Raw genomic sequence first — 9,064 nt, 5'->3', positions numbered from 1 at the left:
GAGTCATTTGTGCTTATTAGTTTGGATGAATCGGATCATCGAAGGTCGGCAGCAAAGACATCAGTTAATAAAATGGGATTAAATACATAAAGGATATTTGTATTATTGAACATATTTATTTATTGCAGGTTTGTGCTGAATATCAGTGTTTTTGTTCATTTTGAAGAACACTGTATCTGTTTTTAGTGAGTGAGATGAATTAATGCATGTTCACATTTATTCTAGAACTAAAGTAACATCTTACTCACAATTTCTCTCAACATGAGGACAGGAGAGCTTTTAAACAATAAATGGGGGGAAAAGTAACTTTTTCTTGTCAATTAAAAGTAATGCGTTACTTAGTTACTTCAAAAAAGTAATATTATTATGTAATTTGCGTTACTTGTAATGCGTTTCCCCCAACACTGCTCATGAGATCTTTTAATAATTTAGTCAAAATGATAACACATTTCAGATTCAAGTTCCCTGGATGTGGAGATATTCCCGAATTATCCCTCTCTGTGCGTTTACAAAACCTGGAACTTCCACGACGTCTGATCTTTGTAATCCAGACAGTCTGAGCTGAAGTTGAGCCTCCAGGAAGTGCTTTGCTCTTTGTAATCTGAGCAGTCTGAGGAGGCGCTGAAGCCGTAACCCTGAGCCGGATGATGCTGCACTGAGCCCAGGTAAGAGCCGCAGTCCATGCCGCTGAAATAAGCCGCGCTGCCGGAGAATCCCGGGCTGTAGGTGATGGGGAACGACCTCTGCATGCAGGACGATGGTGAGGTGGAGAGGGGTTCTGGGGAGACTGAAGCTGGGCTCCAGATGGACACCGGAGCGGCGACTGCGGCGGTCATGGCCGGTAAGGACGCGCTGGACGGGCTCGAGTACGAGTCGCTGTCGGTTATCTCTCCAACCGGAGAACTGCTCTTCCTCTTTACTGCTCGAATCTTCTGCGTTGGACTCTGGTTCTGCTGCTGTTGCTGTTGACGACACTTTGCTCTGCGGTTTTTGAACCAAACCTGGGAAATGAAGGCAAAAGAGACGCGTTTGGAGCAAAAACCAAAATTATGAAGAATCTATGAGACCAGATTCTATTTTGATTATAAAGCGACAAATGTCATCTTTATTAAGTTATGTTTTAGTTGCAATGTTCATCTGTTGTATTTTAGGAAGTTTAACCTATAACTTTAACTTGTCCTCAAATACAGCGCTTGTTTTCAAACTACTCTGAAAAAAAGGTTCTTCCCATTTTTGGTTCCACAAAGAACCATTCTTAGCTTTTTATAATCTGAAGAACCTCATTTTGTGAAACAGAAAGGTTCTTCAGATGTTAAATGTTCTTTATGGAACCGAACAAAAAAGTTATTCTTTAAAGCACCTTTATTTTGTAGTCCAAAACATTAATATGATCGAATTCATACAAATGAATTGGTTTACGCCAATGTGAAGCGTTAAAGTGATTTTACGCTATTTGTGCAAAAATACATTGTAGGTTTCAAAATGATCGATTTTTCTTTTATGCAAAAAAATCATTAGGATATTAAGTATAGATCATGTTCCATGAAGATATTTAGTAAATTTCCTACCATAATATCAAAACTTAATTTTTGATTAGTAATATGCATAGTAAATCTTATTTATTCAGATGCGTTTATTAACATTTGTTAATATTCGTTAATAAAAATGTTCATGCATGTTATTTCACAGTGCATTAGCAACTTTCGATTTGAAAAAAAAAAAAAAAAAAAAAAAACCTTAGATTAACTAAGATTAATAAATGTTGTGTATTGTTACAGATAATGTTAACAAATAAAACCTTAATCTAAAGTGTTACCAATATTTCTTTCATTATTAATGCTTTTTTAACCCTTAAGATGTGTTCTGGAGAGAACTTTATTTTAGTAAAAGTGACTAAAGTGACTAAAATTGACTGACTTTGGTCACACAGGGTGTAAAAAAAAAAAATCATAATTTTGTATTGCGGGGAGATTTTTCCCCCACATCGTTGCACTTTAACGCAGTTAAATTTACCGACAAAATGCGTATAAATCTCTAAGCATGCTATGTTATTACCAAATCTTAGATTCAGTCTTTTATCAATTGTTTTCTTTCGATTAGCACAGGTTTTGTGCTTCGTTTTGCAACTGGTTGCTCATGCACCTCAATTTTTAACCAAAATCCATTATCCATAAATTTTTTTTTTTTTTTTTTTTTTTTTTTTTTTTTTTTTTTTTTTAAATCTGATGTGGGTTAGTGAAGTGCTATTGCATATATCTCCATGTTTCTCTCTGACCTGTACTCTGGACTCGGGCAGGCTGATCTTTAAGGCCACTTCCTCCCGCATGAAGATGTCCGGATAGCGCGTGTCGGCGAACAGAGTCTCCAGAACGTCCAGCTGCGCTCGAGTGAAGGTGGTCCGCTCGCGTCGCTGTTTGCGAGAAGTCGCTGAGGACAGAAAAACAAAACAAATACTGGCACTTTAGTGTCTGCAGTTTAAGGGACAGAAGATCTAACGCGTTTCGCAAATTGCAAGTCGACATAATCCATGAAATCAGGTCGCACCAGTACACTCTTAAAAGGTTCCAAAAGGGTGTTTTTTGCAGTAATGTCATAGAAGAACCATTTTTGGTTTTCCAAAGAACCTTTCAGTGAACGATTACTAAAATAATCATTTTGAAGAACATTTTAAAAATCTAAAGAATTCTTTCGACCATAAAGAACCTTTTCTGCATTTGAAAGGTTCCATAGATGTTCAAGGTTTTCCATAGAGTATCAAGTTCGAATCGTGAAATCAAAAGTCGCTATTGTATACACTCTTAAAAATAAATGCAGTAATGTCTAAGAAGAGCCACTTTTGGTTCCCTAAAAGAACCTTTCAGTGAACAGTTCCTAAAATAACTTTTTTGAAGAACATTTGTAAAATCTGAACCTTTGTCGACTGTGAAGAACCCTTTCTGCATTCAAAAGGTTCCATGGATGTTCAAGGTTCTTCATAGAACCATCGATGCCAAAAAAAGAACCTTTATTTTTGAGAGTGTATCTGTCTACTTCAAGTGCATCTAAAAACCAAAGAATAAGGTAAAGTGTAACATTTGAAATATTAATTATCATGCAAGATAAAAATAATAATATTTAAGATATGTAAAACTAATATATATAAGACGTTCATTTATGGAAGTAAGTTTGCCCCCCCAAAAAAGTGTAATGTGACTTGTTCGGATTTTTTTATCCTCGAAATTCTGACTTTTTTTTTTTTTTTCAGAATGGCTTTAAAAAGTCCGAATTGAGGGGGGAAACAGAGTTACTAGAAAGGCTATAACTTTTGAGGAAAAAAAGTCAAAATAGCGAGATTTTTTTTTCGCCATGGGGCTTAAAAATAAAACGCGTAAATGCAAAATTATTTATATGGATTATCTCACAAATTCAAATTTTTGCCCTCAAAATTGCAAGATAAAAACTGGCATTTCTGAAGAAAAAAAACTCACAAAGGCCAGACTTAAACTTGCAAAAACAACAACAACAACAAAATCGGCGAGGGATAAAGTAATTGCAATTTTTTTTGTCAATTCTAAACTTTTTATCGCAATTCTGAGTTTATATCTTTTATGACCTTTTAATAAATTTAGAATTGTCAAACTCAGAATCAAGTCCGAATCGTGAAATCAAAAGTTGCAATTCCAGATTGTAATTGTTAAAGGTTGCAAAAGGCTGTTTTTGCAGGGATGCCATAGAAGAACCATTTTTAGTTTCCTAAAAGAACCTTTTTCAACCATGAAGAACGCTTTCTGCATTCGAAAGGTTCCACGGATGTTAAAGGTTCTTCATAAAAGCATTGATGCCAATGAAGAAGCTTTATTTTTAGGAGTGCAATGTGTAGGTGAGTTTTGTTTTACCTGGGTAACCCACGGAGGGATGCAGCAGGTCCATCCCGGAGCTCAGACTCAGTCCGGTGAGCGGGTACGGCGCTTGTTTGATGTACGACATCATGTTCACGAGTCGGTGAAGGAATAAAGTCTGTCTTCCTGCACGAGCACAGGCGTCTGGTTGAGCAGGTTGTTATCCGCTGACATCGAAACTAGTTGGCTGACCGAGGGGGCGGATCTTCATCTCCGCATCCCATAATCGCGACGCGTCTCCGAGAACAAAACGCAGCGGTCGTTTGGAGAGACGCGTATTGAGACGCAACAAGGCGCAAAGTAGCCAAAACACTGGAGAACGGGCTAATTGTCTCCGAAGTAGACTGCGCGGTCAGGGGTCATTTGCAAAGACAAAGAGCGCCATGGACAAGATAAATTGTGCTGATAACAATAAAGAGCCCGAAGCATCTTCTCCATCTCAATGAGCCGCTCATTACAATGCCAAGAGCAGCTTAGCGACAAAGCGCTCAACTTAAGGCGAATTTTTATATCAGTTAGACATTATTGACACTCCTCAGTCCTCAGGCTATTCTTTTTAATTAATCGCAGCCGGTAATTAGATTTAGGCGATGGGCCGCTTTACAAAGTGTTGATTAGCGAGAGCCATTTAGATGAAGTAGAACAAACACATTAGTTTATCCCTCCATTAGCAAACTTTTGACAATCAGTTTGTAAGCAAAGTCCCGAAATGAAGATGTAATAAATAAAGTATATGCATGCTTATTTAAACGTTTCGAGTAATAAAATCATGTTGTATTACGCGCAAATATCTCCCCAGCTATCAAAATAAGTTCTAAGAACGTTTATCTGATGTTCCCATTAAATTCTGAAAACGTTATTTCTGAATGTTCGAAATGTCCAGTTTATTCTAGTTAAATGAACGTTAACATTCCATTTGATCATTTTCCAAACATTAGGAGATCGTTACATTTTATTAAAAAAAAAATGTTAGATGAACGTCCAATTAAAACGTTTTAGGGAAAAGACGTTCTATAAACTTTGTAGGTCTATAAACGTTTTTGTGCTAACGTTCTGAGAACGTTAATGTAGTATCTTTGAATAAACGTTCTATAGAAATGACTGAACTTTAACTGAGAGTTCTGAGAACGTTCTCTGTTATTGCACCATACCAACCAATTTAAGGAAAAAATACATTTTTACTTACATATTTGTAGCAATAACCAAAAATACATTGCATGGTTCAAAATGATCGATTTTTCTTTAATGCCAAAAATCATTAGGATATAAGTAAAGATCATGTTCCATGAAGATATTTAGAACATTTTCTAGCGTAAATAGATCAAAACTTAATTTTTGATTAGTAATATGCATTGCTAAGAACTTCATTTGGACAACTTTATAAAGGCGTTTTTTTTTTTTTTTTTTTTTTATATTTAGATTGTCTTGCACCCTCAGATTCCAGATTTTCAAATAGTTGTATTTCGGCCAAATATTGTCCTATCCTAACAAACCATACGTCAATTGAATGGAAAATAAGCAATGGAAAGCTTATTTATTCAGCTTTCAGATGATGTATAAATCTCAGATTCAAAAAATGACCCTTATGACTGGTTTTGTGGGCCAGGGTCACAAATAATTACAAAGAAATGACAAGCAACACAGTAAACGTGAAATTTCATTGGGTCAAATTTAAAGGCGATTTTCTCAATATTTTGATTTTTTTTTTTTTTTTTGCACCCTCAGATTCCAGATTTTCAAATAGTTGTATCTCAGACAAATATTGTCCTATCCTAACAAACCATACAGCAATGGAAAGCTTATTTATTCATGTGTATAATATAACTATAAATCTCAATTTCAAAAACTGACCCTTATGACTGGTTTTGTGTTCCAGGGTCACATATTTAAAAGTTTGATTTGTTAATAATAATGATGTAAAGTGCAGATCTGGAGCGTTGTGTGTCTCCTAACGGCCGCGCGCCTCAATCTGTCGCTCAATCAGATCCGTTCAATAATTAATTAATTATCTCTGAGATAATCCGCACGGCACGCGCTCCCGTGATTACAGGACGCTCCCGAGCGCGCGACTCCTTCCGGATCATTGATTTTCTGCGTCATGAAAATAAAACAAAGAGTCTGATTGTGTTGGAAAAACTCGACAGACTGACTGCAACTGATTCATTTCACTTTCCCAGAGTTAACCCCGATACACTGGAGGAAGAGTAATGGAAAAAAACAACGAAAATACTGTTTCAGGCTCTATACTGAACATTTCACGATCATTGGACACAAATAAACTGGACACAAAACCATAAGGGTCAGATTTTAGAATCTGAGATGTATGCATCACCCGAAAGCTGCATAAATAAGCTTTCTGTTGATGCATGGTTTGTTAGGATAGGACAATATTGGCTAAATATTGTAAATAGATACAACTATTTGAAAATCTGAGGGTGCAAAAAATCTAAATATTGAGAAAATCACCTTTAAAGTTGTGCAAATGAAGTTCTTAGCAATGCATATTATTAATCAGAAATTAAGTTTATATATATTTATGGTAGGAAATTTATAAAATATCGTTATTTAATATCCTAATGATTTTTGGCATAAAAGAAAAATCGATAATTTTGTGTATATATATATATATATATATATATATATATATATATATATATATTTATCTACAAATATACCCATGCTATTTTTTTTTTAATGAAAATTGCTTCTACACCAATTATTTGGTGATTAGGCTATTACTACTATAATTTAATTAATTAATTTTATTAATTTATACATGCCTATCATGAGTCATTTTTAGCATATATATATATATATATATATATATATATATATGGCCAACAGTAACTTTTTAAAAATATATTTTCAAATGCATTTTGGTGATTGTCATAAATGGCTGAAATTTCCTGAAATTATTTAATTTCTATCAAAAGGCAAGAACATTTTTATTGTTTTTTTTTTTTACACTGCAAAATGCTTTTCTAGCTTAGATTTTTCGTCTTGTTTCCAGCCAAAATAGCTAAAAATTCTTGAATCAAGATGGATTTTCTAGACAAGTAAAAATTATTGTCTTGTTTTCAGAAAAAACAAGTCAAAATGAAGTGAGTTTTTGCTTAGAACAAGCTAAATAATCTGCCAATGGGGAAAAAAAAAAAAAATATCTAATTTCAAACAGAAAACAAGAAGATTTTTCTTACCCCATTGGCAGATTGTTTAGCTTGTTTCAAGCACAAATGCACTTAATTTTGCCTTTTTTTTTTCTGAAAACAAGACAATAATTTTAATTAGTATACAAAATCCTTCTTGATTTAATAATTTTTAGGTATTTTGGCTGGAAACAAGACAAAAAAATCTAAGTAAGAAAAGTACTTTTTGCAGTGTAAAGGGTGTTTTTAAAGTGATGCCATAGAAGAACCATTTTTGGTTCCCAAAGGACCTTTCAGTGAACAGTTCTTAAAAGAACAATTTAAAAGAATCTTTTTCTTCTAAAGAACTTTTTCTGCATTTGAAAGGTTCCATGGATGTGCAAGGTTCTTCATGGAACCATCGATTGCAATAAAGAACCTTTATTTTTAAGAGTACATGAATAAAAATCTGTCTCTAAACCTCTCTTTTTCTCTATGTTTATCCTTAAGGTATAAATTGATTACTTTTCTACCTAGCAACACAACCCTTATGAAGATTTCATTCATCATTGACATTCATCTGTTTAATCTGTTCTGGAGGATGTCCAACAGCTCCTGGACCTTCTCAACACTCGTGAAGATGAGGATGATTATTTTACTGTTACTATTATTTTAATGGGTTAATAAGGTGTTTTAGCTTCTCACTCTGGAAACTGTGGATTAATTCCTGACGGACTCACAGCTCCGCAGGAGAAACGCAAGCCGTTTCCAGAGTTTAGTAACAAGAGAAGGTTAATCCTCATTGTTTAGGAGAAGACGAGGCTCTGAACTAATCCAAATGGCTTCCCTAAATCCTGACAGTCCTCAAACACTAAACACAAACATACTCTATACTCAAATGTTTCGTTTGTGTGTGTGCTTACTGCACTGTAAAAAATGCTTTTCTTACTTAGACTTTATGTCTTGTTTCCAGCCAAAATATCTAAACATTCTTAAATCAAGAAGGATTTTCTATACTAATAAAAATTGTCTTGTTTTCAGAAAAAACTACTCAAAATTAAGTGCATTTGTGCTTGAAACAAGCAAAATAATCTGCCACTAGGGTAATAAAAATAATCTTGTTTTCTGTTTGAAATAAGTTTTTTTTTCTTACCCCATTGGCAGATTATTTTGCTTGTTCTAAGGAAAAACTCACTTCATTTTGACTTGTTTTTTTTCTGAAAACAAGAAAATAATTTTTACTTGTCTAGAAAATCCATCTTGATTCAAGAATTTTTGGCTGGAAACAAGACAAAGGTCTAAGTAAGAAAAGCATTTTTTGCAGTGTGTGACATATCAAGACTCAAGAGATGGATAGAAATAAAATTATTTAAATATTTAAGTTATTATTTTAATTCATCAGAGTGCATTACATTTTTCAAAAGTGACATTTATAATGTTACAGAAGATTTTTATTTTTAAATAAATGCTGTTCTTTTGAACTTTCTATTCCTGAAAAATAAAATTGGAAAATTGGTTTTCACAAAAATATTGTGCAGCACAACTGTTTTCAATATTGCTAATAATCAGAAATGTTTGTTGAGCAGAAAATCAGTATATTAGTATGATTTCTGAAGAATCATGTGACTCTGAAGACTGCAGTAATGATGTTAAAAATGCAGCTTTGCATCACAGAAATAAATTACATTTGAACACAGATTCACATTGAAAAAGTTATTTTAAATTTAAATAATATTTCATATTTTTACAGAATTTTTGAGCAATTAAAGCCTTAAAGAGACTTTTTCAGAAACATTAACAAATCTTAATTATTCCAAACTATATTAATTAGCCAAACTTTAATGTTTGTTGAGCAGCAAATCAGTTTATTAGAATGATTTCTGAAGGATCATGTGGACTCTGAAGACTGCAGTAATGATGCTGAAAATGCAGCTTTGCATCACAGAAATAAATTACAGTTTAAATTATATTCAAATAGAAAACAGTTGTTTTAAACAGTAAAAATATTTCGATATTGTGCTGTTTTTGCTGTGCTTTGGATTAAAAAAAAAATGCAGGTTT

At 33.7% G+C, this 9,064-nt stretch overlaps 1 protein-coding gene across 2 annotated transcripts; it reads right to left on the bottom strand.

Annotated features, from left to right (window-relative positions):
- Positions 1-421: 421 nt before the first annotated feature.
- LOC141283363 (homeobox protein OTX2-like) lies at positions 422-3,969 on the bottom strand. Of its 2 annotated transcripts, none has more exons than XM_073816643.1 (3): positions 3,873-3,969; positions 2,276-2,448; positions 422-1,001 (listed from the first exon to the last, which is right to left on the bottom strand). In XM_073816643.1, the coding sequence occupies exons 1-3, from the start codon at positions 3,967-3,969 to the stop codon at positions 507-509; spliced, it is 765 nt and encodes a 254-aa protein (XP_073672744.1). In that variant the 3' UTR covers positions 422-506. The 2 variants fall into 2 exon arrangements, with proteins under 2 accessions (XP_073672744.1, XP_073672745.1); XM_073816644.1 differs by having other exon boundaries at positions 2,276-2,427; positions 3,876-3,969.
- Between the last annotated feature and the right edge of the window lie 5,095 nt (positions 3,970-9,064).

Source organism: Garra rufa, chromosome 13, assembly GCF_049309525.1.
Source record: "Garra rufa chromosome 13, GarRuf1.0, whole genome shotgun sequence".
Classification (NCBI taxonomy): Eukaryota; Metazoa; Chordata; class Actinopteri; order Cypriniformes; family Cyprinidae; genus Garra; species Garra rufa.
Note: the sequence above shows the minus strand (reverse complement) of the source record. Positions and strands in the feature narration are given on the sequence as shown.